The sequence below is a fragment of the Esox lucius genome, chromosome 10, assembly GCF_011004845.1.
Source record: "Esox lucius isolate fEsoLuc1 chromosome 10, fEsoLuc1.pri, whole genome shotgun sequence".
NCBI classification, from domain to species: Eukaryota; Metazoa; Chordata; class Actinopteri; order Esociformes; family Esocidae; genus Esox; species Esox lucius.
The window spans coordinates 17624476-17647061 of record NC_047578.1 but is presented as its reverse complement, the minus strand read 5'-3'; the positions used below and the strand labels follow the sequence as shown (position 1 = coordinate 17647061).

At 40.8% G+C, this 22586-nt stretch overlaps 1 protein-coding gene across 9 annotated transcripts in view; it reads left to right on the top strand.

The window, feature by feature from the left end:
* Positions 1-22586, top strand: part of LOC105012663 (myocyte-specific enhancer factor 2D homolog) — a 35696-nt gene that overhangs the window by 9289 nt on the left and 3821 nt on the right. Inside the window, exons 2-13 of one of the 9 annotated variants that reach the window (XM_010873651.5) lie at positions 11776-11901; positions 11986-12345; positions 13931-14134; positions 15728-15871; positions 16132-16345; positions 16725-16781; positions 17420-17601; positions 19359-19388; positions 20190-20316; positions 20545-20728; positions 21265-21333; positions 21912-21959. In XM_010873651.5, the coding sequence (XP_010871953.1) occupies positions 12292-12345; positions 13931-14134; positions 15728-15871; positions 16132-16345; positions 16725-16781; positions 17420-17601; positions 19359-19388; positions 20190-20316; positions 20545-20728; positions 21265-21333; positions 21912-21959 (1313 nt within the window). In that variant the 5' untranslated portion in view covers positions 11776-11901; positions 11986-12291. The remainder of the gene's footprint in view (positions 1-11775; positions 11902-11985; positions 12346-13930; positions 14135-15727; positions 15872-16131; positions 16346-16724; positions 16782-17419; positions 17602-19358; positions 19389-20189; positions 20317-20544; positions 20729-21264; positions 21334-21911; positions 21960-22586) is intronic. The other 8 variants (XM_010873652.5, XM_010873648.5, XM_010873654.5 and 5 more) reach the window with 8 other exon arrangements.

The window sequence follows — 22586 nt, the reverse complement described above, 5'->3', positions numbered from 1 at the left end:
AAACCCATCTGACTGGTAATCTTGTTGGAAACCCAACATTGTTCTGAACATTTGCATGAACATCTGTTGCAAAATGTATGGAAATGTAGCTAGTTGGCAAGCTATACAGTGGTGTATTCATAAAGTATTCAGACGCGAGTAAAACATTTGGATGAGACGTTTCCTATAAAACCCAGACTGCGTCACTGTATAGACATGCCCTGGCTGGTTAAGTACGGTATTACCTTTTGCGGTGAACAAAAAACATAACCAATATTAACATTTGAAATAGTTTAATTGTGAAATTGCTTAAATAACAAACCATGTTCAACATAAAGATTGTTTCAAGTCTGAAAAAGCGACATTCGAAAGAGAATTGAAACTCTTGGTCTTTGAATGTAGCAATGTATTACGCTCCCGCACAGCAGACTGTTTACAAATCCCGTACCGGTTGTAATGCTCTGTTACTCTTGCTAAACAAATGCCCCTAATACACTGTGCAGCTGAAGCCCTTGAAGAAACCCTGATTTGGAGCACACAGGGCCTCAGACTCTGAAGATTCCAGGGTTTTTGCTCTATCAAAGGGTGCTTAGGTGGTGGGTGTGGTGAGGGGGCATGACCAGGGGAAATTGGCCTTTGACTACATCATTATTACCCTTGGAGTATAACCAATCACCACGGTTGCTGTTATGTTTTGCTGGTATCAACTTGCCTGCTGGCAACTTGCCTGTTGGACAATCAAAGGACCAATCAATCAATCAAATGTATTTATAAAGCCCTTTTTACATCAGCAGTGGTCACAGTTGTCACAAAGCTTTTACAAAACACCTGGCCTTAAACCCCAAGGAGCAACAGTAGTGTTGAATTTCAGTGGCTAGGAATAACTCCCTAAGAAAGCCAAAATGTAGGAAGAAACCTAGAGAAGACCCAGGCTCAGAGGGGTGACCAGTCATCTTCTAGCTATATGGACAACCAAAGTTGATCCCAAAACATTCTCCATTATTTCCAGGTAAACGATTGTTTAATCCGTATGTACACATAGCTGTCACTTCAGAGCTATTTTAACAACAAATGATTTAAGAGGGTACTTAAAGGTCATAGGGCAGTGGGGCTTGTTAGGATTCACCAATGTGCACTTCCATTCTGTTAATAAACGTGATGTAGCCCACAGTTTATTTGTATATGGGAGGTGTTAATAGTGGTTTAAGTGACTTAACGCTTTACTTTCTACAGCAAGTAATTAACACAGCTAGTTACTATATGGGAACTAACTAGTAACTGTAATGAATTACTTTGAAAAGTAAATTTCCCCAACACTGTTGATATCCATGTCCTATGATATCATCTATGTTTAAGTCATTTAACACACAGCTATTCAGAGCGACTGTTGATAAATGAATGGATGAGCTGTTTTCAAACAGGCCTATTAATCCTTAAAATATGCTGATTAAAACCGCAGTTGGCCTAATGTCATGAGTCATTCTGAATGGTAAAATATGGAATGTATTGATCAAGTGATATTTAATGCAGCTGTCAATGCCTCTGCCAAGTGGCCTACCCATAGAGTAAGTTCAAAAGGCTATTCATTGTGGGAAAACAACCAGGTGTTGAGGGTAGCTTCCAATTCTAACTAGGTACTGTGTGTCCTGTCTAGAAAATGTTTTTACTGTTAAGGTTGTGAGCGCACAACATAGGCTACTGCGTATTAAAGAAAGATTGCTACTGGTGCTTATGAAATTATGCAAAGGACCTTACAACAATTGCTGGATCGATTGAAGAGCTATCATCTATATATGTTAGCGCTACAGCCAGAGCTGTGTTCGAGACCACCTAAAGCGAGACCATGTCAAGACCAAGACCGAAGCAAATCGAGTCTGAGTCAAGACCAAGGACAAAGACCGGAACAGCAGGGAAAGGGTCGAGTCTGAGTCAAGTCCGAGACCAGAACAACACAAGTCCAATTTGAGACTGTGATTATAGATGTCAGATCATCACCATAACATGACCTCATTGCACTGTATTTTTGTATTCATATTACAGAAGTATGGTATATTTCCCATGAATACTGAATTGGCAGCAGGTATAATTGTGGAAAAAGCAAACTGCGCATTACTGCAAAATTCAAATTGGGTTACTTTCACTGCATTTACATACTAAAACCTATTCAGGTGTTTTTCATTGGTCTTTTGACCAGTCACATCAGCAATAAATAACAGATGATGACAGCTGATTTCACTGACATGATCCAGAGCGTGCAGAGAACAATGAAGTATGTGCACAGGTTCACACACTAGCAACGATAAGCACGTGTTCATCGTAGCTAGAGACTGCCATGCGCTGGAGAAGCCAAAGGCAGAATGCAGCTGTATGGTGGCTTTGGAAGAAATGCAACACCTGTTACCAAGAGCGAAATGGACACAAAGTATGGGGGGGCGGAGTCAGAGACGGGTGTGCGACTTTGTGTTTTCATATGCACCATTTTCATAGTAAAGACCTGTCACTTAATGTGTAAATATATATATTTTTTAAACGTTACATTCAGTCTAGCTCCAATGTATTGAATGGTATACATAAACATTCAAGAAGCTTAATGAAGTGAAATATGCACAATATAATCAACATAAAAAGTCAATGCAGGTAACATTATCTATATTTAGCCTATTTCACATTCAGATTTTCTGAATTATACATTTACTATTAGCTTTATCAGCTATGTTTTTGTGCAAATTATGTAGAATTAAGTCATGTGCATAACTTAGTCATATGGAGAACAACATATTTTAGGCTACAAGTCTTCAAAATAGACAAACTGTAACTCAGCCCACTATAACACATTTAAAACTAAAACGGTCCAGAGGGCTATTCTGTAGTATCCTCGTTATCAGTCACCTCAGCATCCACCCTACTATCCCTCCCATCTCTCTGACTCACTGCTTCTGGTTCAGCCTCACTTAGCTAAATGAGTGAAAGAATACAATCAGCCATACATACGTTTCCAGCAACTTTTTGCGAAGTATAAGATATCAGCTGTCTTGTTAAGGATCGGTCGTGCACTGCAGCAAAATAAAGTGACAATGCCAGCCTAAAGCAAAAAAAAACGGACGAATCTAAGATAGCCAGCGTTTAGTAACCCAATACAGAGAACAAATGGAACAACAAGCTATCTCACAGCTGGGATGGGTGGGACGTTTGACAGATTGGCCACCAACTGTTAATATTCCAGCAAGGCTAGCTATTGTAGCTAACGATAGAGGCTACTGCGCTGTAGTTCAGTTCTAGATCCGTCCTAGTTGTATGGAATTCCAATCGAAGTTCGAACAAATAATATTAGTAAAAATTCAAGTGAAATGGGCTAGCACATTTTCATTATCTTACTGATAAAGGTAAGTTAGTTGAAGTGGATATTTACCATCCAAATATAAGGCGAAGTCAGGTCTGTCTGAGATCGGATCTCCCGCTTCAAATTAACTCAGGATTCCAGTATAAAAGTAAAGGGTAAAGCATGATATGGATTTCAAGGGAGGTCGGTTGAATTCATTAAAGGGCAGTGAAATGGATTTGGAATGTGGGCTGGCCGGGCTATTTAATAGGAAGCAGGGGAGAAAGAAATGCACCAACATTCACAACGATATTGCCCGCATTATTGGGGGGACAAATTGGCCTTTTATGAATATTGAGAGGGCGTTATTTGGAAACTTTTGGGTTATTACTAGGCTGGTCTCTACTGAAGAATTTACGAGTCCTCACAGTCAGAGACAAAGACGGAAGACACTGAAAAGGTGGTGCTGAGACCGGACTCGAGTACAGCTCTTGCTACAGCCAAGTAAAAGCTACAGTAGCTAGGGCTATACTATAGCTATACTGAAGCTTACAGAATAACGTGTCGTAGTATAGACGGCAAACATTTTAAGACTTTCAAGAAATCGATAACCGAATAAAATCTCTGTTTGTTTTGCTAATCTTTGCTGGTTACTTGTGATTAATCGTTCAGAATGAGCCGGTACGTTTAGCGGGAACAGGAGTCCCAAGGGACACTAATGAAAACAACGCCCATTACTACTAGCTACTACCACTACGTCGTTCCGCCTAAGCTAATGGGAAGTGCGTTTTTGAAAGCCCATTGGCAGACTAACTTTAAAGAGGATGCGCGTTCCAGTCTTTTTTTTGCCTGAGTTATTGTTCCTTGGAAAGCTCTTTGCAATTGCAGAGACACATTTCATAATTTTCATGTTTCTAGGAAGAAAATATTACTACTCTGCAATTGTGAATAAACACTTTGAATCAAGGACTCATACATTTTCAGGCGGATGTAAAAAGTGCGTTGTTAGGATTACCTTGAATGTGGTAGTAGATCATAAAAGCTATCCTCTTACCGAGAACAGACATCAGTTAAATGCGATTTCTCTCAATGGAGTGTCATATTGTGCCATAGGCTTTTATCCAGATAAAGCGCTGTTGAAGCGTATGTAATGATGTTTGATAATGGAAATTATCAGAGGGAATGAAGCCTTGGGTGCTCTTCGAGTTCATTTTCCTGTCAGGGCCAATGATGTCACAGACTGTGACCTACATGGGCAAAGTCCTGCATCATAAACACAATTGAGTTTTCAGTTGTCATATTGGATGGAAGAATGTTTGTGGTTTTATCATTTCTGATGTGAGCTTTTGGCAAATTGGTGTTATTGTGTTCATCTATTTTTACATGTAACATTTACATTTTGCAGTTGATATCGAAATATTTTCTTAATATTACTTAATATTTTCTTCTACAAAGATAATTGCAATTTTTTTTGCAATTGGATATTGCATTGTAGTAACAGTCCTATTAATACAATTTTTGTTTAATTCACACATGAATGGGACAGTAGGAAAATAAATACAAGGTTGATTGCAGAGAAATTCTCAAATAATATTCAGATGTGAAACTTGTTAATTTGGAGTGTTTTGTGAAATACTTACACTTTCAAAATGCATTGTATTCATTCAATTCAAGGACAATGCTAACTTCACAATGTAAAGAACATCCTCTTCACTTTGTTTAGATATATACTCACAAATAGCTGAATAGAAAATCACATGGCTGAAACTCATACACACATGCCTTAGATCCTCATTGAGATGTCTAGTGCTTGATTTGAATACACCTGTTGCAAATTTATATTGATTGGACTTGATTTAAAAATGCACACACCTGTCTATAGAAGATCCCACACTTCACAGTGCGTGTCTGAGCAAAAACCAAGCCTTTAAGTCTATGGATCTCTGCAGACCTCTGAGGTTAAATTGTATTATGGTGTAGGTCAGGGGAAAGTTCCCAAGAGCTCCGTGAGCTCCATCATTGTGAAATGGAAGAAGTTAGGAACCACCAACACTCCCATGTGACAGACGTGAAGGAGTTTTGAGACACTGTGGTGAACGTTATGCTGCCTGGAACATCATCCAGCGTGACCAGTTTGGCGGTGGGTCAGAGATGGTCTGGGGAGGCATATCTTTGGAGGGTCAGACAGACCTTCACATGCTAGTCAGTGGTACCCTAACTGCCATTAGGTACCGGGATGGAATCCTCAGACCCATCGTCAGATCTTGTGCTGGTGCAGAGGGCCCTGGGTTCCTCCTGGTGCAGGACAATGCCCGGCCTCATGTGGCGAGAGTGTGTAGGCAGTTCCTGGATGACGATGGCATTGATGCCATTGACTGGCCCTCACGTTCCCCAGACTTGAATTGGGATGTTATGTATTGGTGCATCCGATGCCGCCAAGTAGTGCCACATACTGTCTGGGAGATCAATGATGCCATGCCCAGATGTTAGCGGTAGTGCATACAGGCACATGGGGGCCATACACACTACTGAGTCACATTGAGTTGCCGTGATTAAATTCACGCAAGTTGTAACATCCTGTGATTTAAATTTACTTCGATTTTCGGTGTGAGTTTGAATCCAGCCCTCAACATTTTTGGAGACAAATTGCAGGATTTGATTTTGATGTCGTACAGTCAGTTTCGGAAGTTCGATCTTGATTTGATTAATCATGCAGCACTACCCATGGTTTAAAGAACATTCTAGGTTCCGAAGGATCATCTACAGAGAAGTGTCAATCTACATAGGAATGGTTTTCCCACCAAATTCAGACCACAAGCTTACCAAAAGATGCTCAGAAGTCTCTGAGTCCCAAAAGATAACAGCAAGGGATCTACAGGCCTCTCTTGCCACAACCAGTGTCAAAGTGTATGAGTAAACTGTCAGAAAGAGACTTCACAAACTTGGCTTACATGAGAGGTCAGGAAGAAAGGAGCCTCTGCTTAAAAAAAGAACAGATGAACCTCACGCCAACCGTAAAGCAGGGAGGTTTGAGGCTGCTTTGCTGCCACGGAGCCTTTCCAACTTGCTATCATTGATTCAATGAATTCCATATTGTACCAGAAATTTGTTGAGAAGGTGAGACTATCTGTCAAAAAGCTGGAGCTAAACCAAACATGGATCTTACACCATAACAGTGACTTTAAACACATAAGCAAAGCTACCACAGAATATCTCTAATAAGAAGTGGGAGGTTATGGAATTGCAGATTCAAATTCATATCTCAGTCCTATTAAAATCCTTTGGGCGAGGGGGCATAAATTGGTCTGCGCATGCAAGAAAGCCCTTAAATGATTCCACCCTGTCAGTGTAAGACACCGTTACTAAAAACTACTGTGAAGTTATTTCAGTCAAAGTGGCCAACACCAGCTATTGAAACTAGGGGTGTAAGTACTTTTCCACACTGAAATTGCAATTCTTTTATTTTTTATATTAATTAATGATTGCAATGTATATCTTTCAGTGCCAGTTGTTAATCAATACATGAAGTCATCTTTCCAAGTGGTATTTGTTCCTCTTCAATTGACTGTATGTAAATGAGACTTCATTATTTCGTTTTTTTTCTTCCTATTTGTTAAAAAAATTAAAACCCTAACAGTATGGGTTTTTTGTGTAGATTGACAAAATTTTTTTATTTACTTTCCTCACTGGCTGGTGGGACAGATTATTGGTTTGAAGCCATGTGCTGTATGCGGTATACCTCCCAAGACCAAGAATTGCGTATGTAAACAATTTTTGTTTGCTCGGACTGATAAATGGAAATGCTCATATGGTGGGGATTTTAACTACTGCCTTCACTTATTGCGTCATACTCCTTGGCAGCACATTTCCCCAGTCCTCGCTTTCCCTTTAATGCTGAAATAAAGCTGGTTTTGTGGAGGACCAAAGTGCTCTCTACCAGCAACAGAGATGGCTTTGCATATTTTCCATCTGGTCTCACAATGATCCCTCTGAAAACCTAAGGGTTTGACGCGTCAGAGCTTGAAGGGGAAACACTTGTGCATTTACATAATAGCCACTAGGCAGTGTTAGGCATGTGTAGACAACTCCTGGTGACATTATCGGCTAGTATTTTGGTCATGTAACCTCACCTGGGTTCAAAGTATTTGCATGTATTTTTTATATTGAGAGGCAAGTAGGTCAGTTTTGTTATGTAGGCTATTTGGAAATGTGCAAAGTATTTCAGGGATTCTTGAATATTTGGACAATTCTTTTGTGGAGAAAATGGTTTTTGTGGTATTATTTGAAATGAAGAATAAAATGTAGTGCTAATTTGGGCATCTTTCTAAATCAAGTATTATACACATTATTAATTATAAAATATGATTTGATTTACACAGGCTCTAGATTATGCCTGGACTTGATCTTGGCTTGAGCAAAGACTATTGATTTTCAAATTACAAATGTAATTTTCTAGGACTTCTTACTTACAAAAGTAAAAAAAAAAAAGTATTATAAAGGGTATTGGGGAACGATGTTATTTGAAGGAGGACAGAGTCCTCAAAAAGTTTTTGTTAGTAGCGTTTTCAAGCGAAATTGGTTCTGCGTCTCCACAGTGATTTTTTTTTGTTGATTTAGTCCAAAATTAGGATTGAGTTCAGATATCGGCATTGATTTTGAGCGAACAACTAATACATAGGCTGATATGGAAAGTGAACTGAATTGACCATATTTCTCCTAGACAGTTAAGCTATCCAGGTAGCAAGCTAGGCACGTAGTCCCTACCTACCAATCATTGATTGTAAAGCCTATACCTCAACTGTGTATTATTGCACAATAACTCAGAGTGCTTATCATTGCAATTTTGATGTTCCTTCACGTTTTTCATAGTAAAAAAAAAAAGACCTTATATTAAAAAAAGCTTTAGTTCACTCATCCCACCTTTTGCCGTTTCAAAGTTTGGGAGGGTCAAAACATCTCTCTTCTAACAACTGAAATCATTAGTATAATCAGCATTTCCTTTTACATTTTGTTATTTTATCTTTTAATAATTTGTAGTTCAGAAAACATTTCTGGTATTAGTAATATAATAGACCTCAAGCATTGGTTTCACTCTAATAACTGCATTGACACTACTTCTGCCCATGAAACAACAGGTAGAAAAATAAACCATGTAATGGCAAAGTAAAATATAGCTGACTAACTAGGGAGTTTTATTATTATTATTATTATTATTATTGGACTGGAGAGAAAGCTGAACCCTGAAAAAAGAGTTGGGAGCCCCCGTGTTTGCCTGGGGAGTGGAGGGCGAGCAGCTTCAAACCCATGTTTGCTAGGGAGAAATTCTATGTACAATTTTGCAGATTACAAATGTTTTAGTAGTAATATAATCTTAATGGCTAATGACCAATTTAAGATTTTCTTATTAAAAAGGATAATTGTATAAATATTGTTTTGTTTGACTGGTCGTTATTTGTTTTATGGGGTACTGGATGACAAATATTTATACTTAAACTGTCAAAATAATGTTTTCTGAGAAACTGATTTTTATTGGGGAAGCTGCTAGTCTGTAACAGTCCTTCATTCTAAGCCAGTGGTTCTCAAATTGGTGTGACAGGGTGGTTTTGAGTTGTCATTAAATGTGTTCAAATATTCATAGAACACCAGTTCTGTGAATAGCTGAAGGTTAAACTAAGCAAATGGAAGCAAATGTATTTGTAATTCCAATGGTGCTTTCTCTTATGCATCTGACCACAGTTAAGAAATCGCAGTAGGCTACAGCCTGTTTTTTTTTTTTTTATATCAAAACACCTCATGAACGTACCTGTACATAATCATAGCCTGTGTCAAAAAACTAGTCTCTTTATCAAACTCTGAGAGCAGCTAATTGAACACAGTTTTACAAAGAGCCTTAGACCGTCTTTAGATGAGAGCCCATTTACACCACTATCTCATTTTCAGATGCAGGGTCTTATGAGAGGAATATGAGGATATAATTCATGTGCCTGACCTATTCTTTGTAGCCTCTTCATGCGTGTAATGAAATACTGAATGGAAATGAACCCCTGCTGAAAAGAGTGAACACATTGAGTATGGTAAAAAAGAACAAGCTTTGTTCCAGGTTCTATGGCTTTGGGCTTTGGCAGGAAGCATACTGGGAGGTAGATGGGGGGGGGGGGGGTGCTAATTCCATGGGAACCAACATTATAGGTGCTAAATGGATATCTGAAATGATATTTTAAGCCTATTTATAGACATTTTTAGTTTCACTTTAGTTCAATAAACATTGATCCTGAAGTATCATTACGTTAGTTATTTTTTTCAATTATACTATTAAATTAAAAACAGCTTTTGCTGATGCCAGAATCTCTCCTTGAAACGCACTACAGTAGCTTAACGGAATAAGTGTGGGAATAGAATTAGAACTATTCATGTTTGTTAGTTCTGATTCTGACATTCTGATTATACATATATCTGGCTAGAGCAACGCATACACCTGGTTTCCATTCAAAATTGTGAAACCCCACATTATTAGACCATAATATAACTAGCTATCTATAGTAGCTAGACAATATAACGTTACTTGCTAGCTAGTCTCGCGAGGCCACACCTCCAATCTTGTCTGGCCTCCATGGAAGTCTGGAAATGTAACTATAAAATTTTTTTTCCACTAGCGTGGTTTCACTATTGTTTCAAACTGCATGGATAGAACACATTTCCTAAATGTATTTTTTATTTATATCTGCCGATGTTGTGCTGGTGCTATGTATATCTAATGTAGTGCTGTTTATGCACTTTTAATAAACAATAAATACAAAAAAACACTTTTTCAGTCCCTACCAATGTTGCAAAATATCAGAAAAGAAGCAATGATGGAGGACATTTTTTATTCTGTTTTGGAAGAACTGTGCTCTCTTCATAATGTCGAGTCAATAAAGCCATTACAACTTCTCTGTTTAAAAAAAAATCTCAGTCCACATGAAAACGCGAAAACACAAGCACTGAAGAGCATGCCAAACCAAAAGGCATCCAAACTTCAGTAACGTAACCTGACGTCCACTCCAAATTGGTCTATAACCCTAACCTTAAAGCCATGTTTGCCAATCAGAAGCCTGAAAAAAAGTTATAACCAGTTCCGCTAGGCTAACAAACCTGGCGCGCATGTTGTATGTAGCAGTGACCTCTGTAGCGCATTCTGACACCTTTTTGTTCCTTAATAGTGGGAAATTAACTGTTCATGTACAATTTCCTGTTAGCAAGATTAAAACCAGCACTATTTTGGCTACGTCCACCATTGCGCAAAATAGCCTCATGTAAACAAAGGAGATAACAGGGCACCTACTGACGTAAAACTAAGGAGATAATTCTGTTTTCCTTGTCTACACTGAAAACTTAGTTTCTGAATATCTTCACCCTGGAAGGCGTCTGTTTTCAGTTACCTAAAATGCAGTTTGCCTGTGGACAAAAGGTCAAAACGCTTAGAAAACCCCCCGTAAAAAATAAATAAAAAATACCCATGTAAGTGTGGACTAGGCCTCAGACTTAAGTTACTTGAGTGGATTTTCCGTTGTACAGATGTAGCAGTGATAACAATTATTCATACTTTGGTGATAGTAATTAAACAAGCCTTAGTTCAAATATTGCTTGAAATCTGTAAAAAAAGAAAACAGGGTTTGCTGTGCATTCAATTTTACAACCACATTTTATATTTAACTGTATTTCAAACAATTTCATGTGCTGTAGTTTTACTTTGTAATTTTCAAAACCTTATTAACTGTACAATTTCAGTTTCATTAGGTTATTGTCCAGTGTCATTTAGAGACACTTGAATGTGGGTGACTCATTTAAAGATAAAATGGGGGGCTGGGTGATATAGCTACTGTATTATCAACCTAGCCTCGCTGGGTTGGAGGCTAGCCTGACTTTGTAGCTCCCTGTCTTTATCAGCGAGATTCTTCCTCTGCATGGGAATTCCCCTCGGCCCACTTGCACTTAGTTGCTAAGAAGTTGTTATTGAAACCGCTACCGCCTAGTTGATATTTGGTTTTAATGAGAAATGCTAACAGTGGTTAGCATGGCGTCCGTCAGTATCGAGACGCAACGGCAGGGTGACAGTCTGTCTGCCTTTGAGCTTGTCTTGCTATGTGTGCGTGTGTGTAAACGGGGTGATGAAACAATTGCTGTTGGGACTGTGTATAGGTACATGTGCGCCCCCTCAGACAAGTCAAACAACATCTTCCATGCTATTGTCTTAAACAACTAGATGTCAAAGGTCTTAAACAACTAGATGTTTCTCTCACTCGACTCTATTGTATTTTTGAGGTATATTTCTAGCGAGTTGCAGTATTTGGAGCAAACCTCATTCATATAATGCATTCAGTCATTGATAGCTTGCTGTTGGTGCTATTTGTTTAATTGTGTGTATTTTTATGGTTTGGTTCCACCACATAGCATAGACCATCTGTTTTCAACCAAACTTATCCTTTCTGGGTTTCCAGTTAAATGGTGCAGCCCCCTGCAGTACCGCTGTGGACCACCAGTGGTCTTGCATGGACTACAGTTTCACCTACGGCCAAAATATTGCATCCATTCTTCAGCCCATGATGTCATGAAGGCTGTTTGCTGTGTGTACAAAAGAAATGTAAAAATAACACACACACACACACACACACACAATCTCACTTTCTCTCTATGTTTCTGTTTCTCAGGAGTGACATCATCCTCGCCACAGCAACAGCTAAGAAACTGGTGCCCTTCGACCCTAAACAAACAATGAACTGAGGGAAACCCCCCCCCCCCCAACCCCCTTCTCTACCAGCTCTACTAACGACAAACCCTCTGCCCCGTCAACCCAGACCGGGACAGAGGCGAGTGTGTATGTGTCAGGAGTCTCTGCCCGTGCTCCGGAAAGAGCCAACTGGCTACACCCCCCCTCCCCTCGCCTGAGAGGAGGCACCTCTGACCTTTCTACCTGTTTGACTGTCACCCAGCCACTACAATCAACACCAAGAACCATGGGGAGGAAAAAGATTCAGATCCAGAGGATCACCGACGAGAGGAACCGACAGGTGGGACTGAGAAACGTCTTGAATAAAGTTAACCCCTCATAAGATAGTTGGGAAAGATGTGGAGTCTTGCCTCCCTTATTGTCAATCCAGTCATATCCCCATTTAATGCCGTGAGCCAGTTTCACTCGGTCTTCTTTGTACTACTTCTGTATTTTTATCCGTTGTAATTAATGGACCGAAGAAGGTCAAACTAAGCTGAAGGGAAAAACTTACAGTACCTAAAACTTGAATAAGATGTGTGTGTTACCCTATGGTAATGACCTGTAGTATCAGTGTCACTGTGCCCCTTGACTAACATTATATCAGTGTTGCTCTGTAGGGTAATGTTACTGTTTTCTGGCTATTACACAGTAGTGTGTTTGTGTGTGTCGTTCAGTTGTACATCCATGGAGCTATCGGAGAGCGCATATAGTATTTCAGGCTGAGGCACGGGGTTCAAACTAACATGGGGATTCTCGGCTCACACACAGCCCTGCAGTCAGCTGCTCCAAATAAATCAATCTGCCCACAGCAGCTGCAGGCCAGTGGACACCGTGATATCAGTGGCCGAAAGTTGCGCGCGCATGTGTTGGGGGTGTCTGTGTGCTCCTTATTAAGACCTCTCCCTTATCTTTTTTATTGATAAGACTACATTCATGGATGCTTTAAAGGGGCAGTCTGGAGCAGCTACACAGGTCTAATAACATATAAGGTATATATTAATCAATAGATTTTTTTTAAATCAAACGTCTAAATTAAACGCATACATTTAGTTTAACGTTTCTAGCCCATCAGAAATATCAGCAATGTAGGTGGTCAATCCTTGCAACCATAGTCCTGTCTATAAAATTAGGTACAGGTTAGACCTTTTGCCAGTCCTCACTTGGAAAATAAAATGCTGTGTTAGGGTTATTATGAGGGATAAGAGAAGGCATTAAGGTTAAGGTGTATTTGTATGTTGGGCTTTGGAGGGGTTTGAGGGTCATAGTTGGGGTTCGTTTTTTAGTTAAGGGTTAGGGAAAATAAGATTTTTAATAGAGAAACATTTAGGCCCTGAATATTTTTTTACAAGCATATTGAAACCTATGTATGTTATTGTCGTGCCGTGTGTGTGTGATCCCCTATAAGCAAGGTTGTTGTAAAGGAAGGATATTGAATGACCGCATGAGTTTTATCATTCAATCTTCACACTTTCAAAAGAGAGCTTGGAAAAACAGCTTAAGGGGTAAAGATTTGATTTGATTTGCACCAAAATAAAACCATTTGAAATGGATGTTTTTGTTTGCACAATGTACTGAGTGTGCCCAATGAAAACGTCACTGAAGAACCAGATGGTGGCACCAATTAAATCCATTGTAGATGAAGGCAACCTCCACTGCCGGTTCACTCACCTGGCACAGTGTCAGAGGCACTAATGAGTATTCACTCTTTCCACAATTTCCAAAACAACACCACAACTCAAACTCATCTTGACGCCCATGAAATATCTGTATCTGTTTTATAAAACATGTTGAGACAAATGCTAGTGGGGAAAAAAAACTAACATTTTATTATAAAATGATACACAGAAATTTATTTTATTAATTCTCAATCTCCTCCCACCCAGGTGACGTTCACAAAGAGGAAGTTTGGTTTGATGAAGAAGGCTTATGAGCTGAGTGTTCTGTGTGACTGTGAGATCGCCCTAATCATCTTCAACCACTCCAACAAGCTGTTTCAGTATGCCAGTACCGACATGGACAAGGTGCTTCTCAAATACACAGAGTACAATGAGCCCCACGAGAGCCGAACCAACGCAGACATCATTGAGGTAAAAGAAAGAGCTAGGAACCTCTTCTTACCATACCGCTTTAGCTTGAGTCTTTCTGGAATGCCTGGTGAGCACGGTTAGCACTAATGGTTCCACTACTAGGTCTTGCCAGAATAAATAAGCGAAAGGACCTCATTACCACTATAGTGTTTTGCTGCCTTTTTAGGCTTCAAACAGGGGAAAAGAAGCTCTGAGATGTTTTTCTTCTTGCCAGGTCCGGAAGTCTGAAATCACTACAGTGGATATTTTTTAGGAAGTGCATTGAATGCTTGGCATCATTTTTGTGTTGTATAGCCAACTCCGGCTATACAGTGGATGCATAAATATCCACCCCCAAAATTTCTTCTCACCAGTTGTTGTTACAGTACACCCCACTTAGAAGGTGCAAAATATTATTTTAATTTGAAACAAAAGGTTATTAGACTAACAAAACTGAAATGTTTTGGTGTGACATGTATTCAATTCTAGGTAACATCATCTTTGGTAGCCATATACAGCTTAAAGTATTTTCAGGGGAAATGTCTACCTGCTTTGATCATGTGGTGCCTGCAATTTTAGCCCATTCTTAACAAAACTGACACATTTTAAGTTAGATGGGTACCACTGGGTTAACTGCAACTTTGAAATCTTAATACAAATTAAATTGAGGTCCATTGCAGACTATTGCAGGTTTCCCTTAAATGTTTTCCTGTCCCTGCTGATGAGAAGCATCCCCATAACATGATGTTGCCGCCCTATGCTTTACTATGGGTATGCAGATGAGCAGTGTTTCAGGGTTTCTGATGAAAGATTTTCAGCAGTGGGTTTCTCCCTTTTGCTCCTTCTCCCATTCTTGTGGTGGAACTGTTTATTTCTTTCAGAGTTACTACCAAAACGTTATTCTGAGCATCAACCTTCTTGCCTTGTTGTTATGTTCCGGAGGATGGACTGTCACTCATTATTTTGCCTTGTTCCTAAATGTGCCCTGGAATTAACAGTTCTCAGGGAATGTTTAAAATTCTGTATTTTCTTTTATGTGCTTTTCCAGGACCTTCTCCCCGGACATGTTTTGAAAGCTTGGTATTGTTTTGGGGATATTCTCTCATACTCTAGGGCCCTCTAGGTGGATTTAATCTGAAATCATGTGAATCTTCAATTTCACTCAGATGCACTCTATTCAACTACAGTGCATCTCAAACGTATTCACCCCCATTGGACTTTTTCACATCTTGTTGTTACAACATGAATTTAAAAGCAATATTCAACAACATGACATTACGATGTATTCAAATTGGGGGTTTTGCCACTGATCAACAAAAGAAATCAGCAAATTCTTATAAATGAATTACAAATACAAAATTGATGGTGTAAGTCATCACCCCTTTTGTCAAAATTTGGTTGAGGGATCTCTGGCGGCAATTGATCAGGAAAAAATTATATTTAATCCACTTTCAGAATAAGGCTGTAACGTAACATGTTCAAAAAGTGAAGGAGTCTGAATACTTTTCAAATGCGCCGTACTTCATAATGGACCGTTCATAATCAGTTAGACAGACCTCCACCTCCCATGTCAAGTTTTTGTTCACTTTTTTTATTTTAATCATGTCCTCTCAGACGTTAAGAAAGAAAGGCTTCAACGGTTGTGACAGTCCTGAGCCAGATGGAGAAGACTCCATCGACCAGAGCCCCCTAAATGAAGACAAATACCGCAAGCCCACTGAAGATCTTGACATCCTCTATAAGCGGTACAGCGTGAGTGTAAGCATCTCCCCTCTTTCATATCCATTCTAACCCAAGCCCAGAGCTAGTTACCATCCCCCAGCACTCATGCTGGGATAGTTCAGATAAGGGCACTGTCTGTAGATACTCAAGTAGATGTTTGTGAAATACTGCCATACATGGGTGAAATCTCTGTTAACCCTAGTGCAGTTTGATGCTTATATCTATTTGTCTGCATATTACAGACCTGAAACGCAATCAAACGCCCTAATGATTTCTCTCTCTCTAATCTGTTACAGTCTGCGGTCCCGCCTCCAACATTCTCCATGCCCGTCACCGTCCAGGCCTCTAATCAGAACACATTGCAGTTCAGTAACCCTGGCAACGCCATGGTCACCACCTCCTATGTGACGTCGTCATCACTCTCTGACAACCATCACCTGTCGCCCCAGCAACCGGCGCTCCAGAGAAACACTGTGTCGCCCGGGTTGCCACAGCGACCAGCCAGTGCAGGTGAGTGAAAGCAGAGTAACGCATTGTACTACAGCACGTGGAGCAATGAGGTCATATTTCCTCTTTACACGCTCTGCCAAAGGCAGCTTTTTGTTTCAGTCCATTTAGTTCCTTGTTCCAGTCAATGAATTTTTACAAATCAATGTTTTGGCAAGCTGTAACACTGTTGCTCTGAATGAATAAACAAGCATTCAGTTTCTATTACAAAGTGTATGAACATGTTATGTTCATGATATCGGTTATTTAATAATGTGATGCATGTTTTTAAATTGATGTTGTAGTAGTAGTAGTAGTAGTAGTAGTAGTAGTAGTAGTAGTAGTAGTAGTAGTAGTAGTATTGGTCATTTCCTTGCTCGGTGAGTGTTAATCATTTCAACAGGTGCTATGCTCGGAGGTGACCTGAACAACTCAAATAGCGGATGCCCAAGTCCAGTCCGTAAGTAACCTTATGACATATAACAAACCCTCTGCTACTGAAAATACTACACATAACGGGGAATGTCTTAACAAAAAGTGTTGCCAGTGGGAAAAGGACATCTCTGAAGTGACTCCCAGCATCACTGGGATCATTTGGTCATGTCACCATTGACGTCAGCTGGCAATGTGTGTCATTTCCAGTATTGGAATTATTTGTGAGTGAGGGGTTAAGGGTGTTAGAAATCGGGCAACCTACAGAGAGAGAATCTAAACAGAGAGGTTTCTGTTGTTCTCATTATCTATTTCCAATGAAATGTACATACATATTCCACAAGGGAGACCCAGAAGGTTCAAGTGTCAACCATCCCTAGCGGGAGAAATAAAATCAAGCTCCAGGCTTTTAATGTGAGGGGAGTGTATTCCAACGTAATCTTTTCAAATCCTGTATCATTCAGATTTATTTCACAAAAAGACCTGCCCTGAGAAGGCTGCTACCCTCCCTCATCTAATTTCCACAGTGATAATGAAAGAAGGGACAGTTAACTTTTGTTGGTTCCATCTTCTGAATAAATAAGTTTTGCGCTGTGCCTAGATGTTGATTAACCTGCATGCCTTTTGTCATTTATCCTGTGCGTTTCTTCCTCCTGTCACCTCCAGCTAACGGATATATCAGTGCCAGGGCCTCCCCAGGCCTCCTCTCCGTTTCCAACGGCAACAGCCTGGGGAAAGTAGTTCCGCCCAAGTCCCCGCCCCCGCCGCAGAGCCCGCAGATGGTGAACAGCCGCAAGCCAGACCTCAGAGTCATCACCTCACAGGCTGGGAAGAGCCTAATGCAGATGGTGAGCTCAACCAGGCCCAAACGCTCCTACTGCTCAGCCAGAACCAGGCAAAACCGGGGCCAATAAATCTTTAGCAGACTAAATAAGACTTATGTTTAGTAATTTATCTTGGTTGAGATTATTCCCTTTCTAGAAACCCAGTGATACCTACCTATACAGTTGATAATCTGAGTTTTGTAGCGAAAGTGATATGTTTTTTTTTATTGAAAGATGTGCTACCAAAATCACCCTAACTATGCTAAAACAAGTAAGCGAAGTGCACAAGAAAATGACTGATGGACACGTCATATCATTGTGGCATTCTTGACAAATGTTATCTTTCATATAAAGTTCAGTTGGGTAAGCCATTTCCTGTACATTGCCTTCAGAAACATTCAGCACCTTGACCTTTTCCACATTCTGTTGTTTTAAAGCCTAAATGTAAAGTGAATTAAATGTTCCCTTTGTGTCACTGATCTACATGCAACGTCACAATGTCAAAGTAGAATTTGGTTTTTAGAAAGGAAAGGTTAGAATGTCTTTACTCAATACCCATTCAGATCCTTTGTAATGGCAAGCCTTATTAACTTTAGGAGTTAAGTGAATTGTTAAGCAAAAGTTAAGTTGGGTGGACTCTTTGTGCAACAATAGTGTTTTAAAGGATCTCAATTTCTGCACCTCACACTTACAATTATCTGTAAGGTCCCTCACTCAGGTAGTGAATTAAAGTTATGTATTAAACTAAAGATTAGTAGAGGTATAGCAATTGCTCGCAAAGAATGACAATAATTGGATATATTGGTAAAAGTGAAAAAAGCAGACACTGAATGATAAATGTTAAAGTTCTTATTTAGGCTTTAGATGGTATACCAATACACTCAGTCACTAAGAAGACCCATGCATCCTTCCTAACTCAGCTGCCAAAGAGGAAGGAATGATCAGGGATTTCACCATGAGTCCATTAGTCATTTTTAAACAGTTACAGTTTAATGGCTGTGAGAAGAGAACTGAGGATGGATTGTAGTTACTCCACAATATGAAACTAAATGTCAGAGTGAAAAAGAGGAGGCGTGTAGATATTACAAAATATTCCAAACATGCCTTCTGTTTTCTACAAGGCACTAAAGTGATACTGCGAAGCATGTGAAATGCTATTTCTGTTCTGAATGCAAAACATAATTTTTAAGGCAAACGCAGCACAACAGGTCAATTCTACACTGTAGTGCCTTACCAAGGCAACATACCATTTTCCTGAGTGGCCATGTTACAGAGTTGATGCTTTTTTTTTTTTTAACCATCTACGGCTGAACTTGAAACGGTGGTGAAACAATGTTGAACAAACAACTTGACCGATCTTTTAAAAAAGGAAAAAGAACTATGGGTTAGATTTTTACAAACCTCTAATGGTGATACCCAGAATGACTCAAAGCTATAATCACTTCCAGCCGTTTTTTTTATCCCCCGATTGAATAGGAATTTTAATATTTATGTAGTGAAGGAACCAGACACAAGAGTTGTGTTTCTTAGGAATTCTAGGAATTTAGAATTTTTAATCCACTTTGACATTAGTTTGTGTAGATCATTGACACAAAATGACAGTGAAACACATTTTAAGCCCACTTTGTAATATAACAGACAAGTGCGAAGACAAGTCAAGAGCGGGATGAATACTTTCCAACATGACCCTCAGTCATCGCTAGGTAGTGGCTAGAGCTGAATGTTGCCACGCTCGGAGCAAGTCTCATGGTGTAACTCTTTCCGCTCCTGCCCCTTTGCAGACAGATGATGAGCTGGAGTTGGTGAACGAGGTGAATTTTTCTTTCCTGTCGCACTGGCATGTCTGAATGTTGATCACCCCCACATTCACATGGCTACCAGTGTGTGATGCCCCACATGTGTCATTAGGCCTGAAGGATAGAGCGTCTCTGTCTTTGGTCCGATCGCATATGGTGATAGGTCATGTTAACAGTGGCCACCTGACTGCATGGGGTTTTAGGAACATGGTTGTGTCATTCCAGCATGGTTCTAAAGCACATTAGTCATATTAGACTATTTGCTGCATTTTGCGGTGAAAAAGAAACGTTTAAGCAATGCTTACGTCTGCACGTTAACAGCACTTCAGGCAACACTGGCCGGACACCTTACTTGGATCACGTTCATCGTTGGTAGATCCATTACTTCCATCAGCCTGGAGTCCATTTGGTAGCATGATGGGTGTTTACTGTACTTGGAAGGTTGTCAGCCGCACACCGCTGCAGGTTCCCTGTCCATCTAGAAAATGCATGGGGTTACCCACGCCGATGAATGGCGTCCATGTAAAGGGGTAGTTCGCTTCATGAAGTTAAGCTTATTTCCAGCTACAAGGTTAAAAAGTGAATTATCCCTTTAAGACCCAATCACGTTCACCTAGCAGTGCCACTTTTGTGTGTCGATGCATGATGTCACTCGACTTCTCCTGATGCCACTGCCACCGACCTACCACCACAGATATTTTGAAAAGGGCAGCTTGCCGTGAATTCCACCTCGTCAAAATATCGACCACGTTCCATTCTCACACAAGGGCTTTGAACTTTTCATTCAGTTATATCCCTCGTCTCCTTTCTCCCCAGAATGCTCAACGTTTGGCCGGCGCTCAGGCGGCTCAGGCACTCACCACGCCAGTGGTCTCCGTGACGACGCCCAGTCTCCTCGCCCAAGGGTTGCCCTTCTCCGCCATGCCGACGGCTTACAACACAGGTGACCTGAAACGTGTCCAGACCTTGTACCACACAGGCATTGTATATCAGTAGAGCACCGTCACCACCCTCCAGGTCCGGAGGCTTTTCGTTTCTCCTTTCCGCTTTACAAACATGTAGTGCGTGTCAGAGTAACAAGTGAGGAGGAACGAACGGCTGCAAAATGCATAACCGCTAAACTGGTGTGAGAGCGTGCCACCCTTTCCCCTCTGTCCTTTGCCTCCCTTAGAGTACCAGCTGACGAGCGCCGACATCACCGCTCTCCACGCCTTGGCGTCGCCAGGCGGCCTGCTTCAAGGCAACGTGCCGTGGCAACAACAGCAGCAGCTTTCTGTATCCCAGCAGCAGCAGCAGCAGCAGCAGCAGCAACAGCAGCAGCAACAGCTGAATCTGGCGTCGCTTAGCAACTTGGTGTAAGTCCACCCTCCCAATGCCACATCCTGTGCGACCATAAAGCCCTCCGGCGTTGCCTACGAAACGAGTTGAGTGGGTGACCTTTCCATTAAAACACTATGCGACTAACCATCTCTGTCATCTAGCATAGTGTCGCCATGTCACGTGTAACCGCAAGCAATTCGCACCCTAAAGACGGGGGCTGCGAATTGGTCTCACCGGCATACGACACCCCAGATCTGTCTCACATCGGTGTTTTTAGAGGGACACTATTTAATTGACAATGTGTTCATTAAATAGCGCCATGCTAAAATGCCGCAGTGCCACTCCAACATGTTCTTTACAATAGCGCCACACAGGGTTGTTGCTAAGTGCTTTGGGAGCTGCTTACAGGCGTGTCTCAACAGTCCAGGTCCACCTGGATCCCAGCACAACCACCTATGCAAGCGTCCCTAATCTTCAGGTGGTCAACTGACTTAAACGGCATACTGTAGGTCCGAATGGCCAACGCACACACTCCGTCTCAGTAGCCTTTGTTTTTCCCTTTTTACCACAGCATGTGGGGCATGGACAAACAGAGCGGAGAGCTGTCTAGCCAGATCTCCAGTCTGGCGGCCAACCTGAGGTGAATGTCTTTGTCTGTCCTGGTGCTGCGTGTACCTTCAGGTTGATGGGGGTTGTTCCCTGCTCTGTTTACCTTCATTAGAACATGGAACAGTGTTATTAAGGTCAATGTCAATTATATGTACGCACACAAACCCAGACGCAAAGCCCGTCATTATAAAGGGAGTTACTTGTCCATTCCAGAGGGGCACAGTAGCATTAGCAACAGGGTTTGCACAAAATACTAAATATTGAATTGATTCAATCAGGCAACAGACTGTCCAGAAACATATGCGAAAATCATAATTGAATTTACCGCTGCTGAAAATGTGACGGTCACAGCTCTTATGCTTCTTCTGTTTCGGGAAGAAATGGAATTGGACTCAACTTGAATCTGTTTCTGTCCTATCATCCCTAACAAACTGATACATTTTTCTGTGTACAGTATGTATTATTCTATCCATCTATTCCTGTTACAGAATAGATGGATACTAGGGGATGTTTCCTCATATACCTCTGTCACACTTTGGTCATACATAGCCTGTTACATATTCTGTCATCTTCTTTTGCAAGTGCTCCAATGTTTCTTTCTCCCCGCAGCGCCTCGCAGTCCAACCTCCTCTTGGGTAGAGATGAGTGGTTGGGCCGGTACTGTATTTCTCTGTACTGTGTCATGTCTGTGTGCTTTTGGCTGCCCTGGCATGTCAATTCTGTCTGCAGACAGAGTAATCAGGATGGTGGCAGTTTCCACCATACTTTAGCAGGTGTAAGGTTGCAAAATTCCAAAATTGTTCCCAAGAAATTCCAGAGCCAGGGGTCTCCCTATTGGAATTTCTAAAAAAGATTCTGGATTATTGCAAACATATAGAAATGTTTTTAATATCATAATTTTTTCATAGTTTCCATGAACCAATCCCAAATCACCCCCTCATACACAGACCATGTCATGCTTCTATAATGCTGTTGGGCTGTTTTGTATGGATTCTGGGAGCTTAATGGTTAGTTTTGCTTGTCAACTGCTTGGAATGGATTTTCTTCATACGGTGTTGCTGCTAAATCGTGTTGTTGCGCCGTCTTGTGATTGGGCCGTTGGTTCTGTAGTGTCACCCTTGCACCATGTCACTATGCTCGTGCGGCCCCTGTCAAGTGAGACTCACCCCTTATTCTTCTTTTTGTCTTCCTTATATCTCTCTCTGTATATCTCTCCATGTCCATCCCTGTGCCATGGCTCGGTCTCTCTGTCATGGTTCCTCTCCACGTCTCTCTCTGACTTCA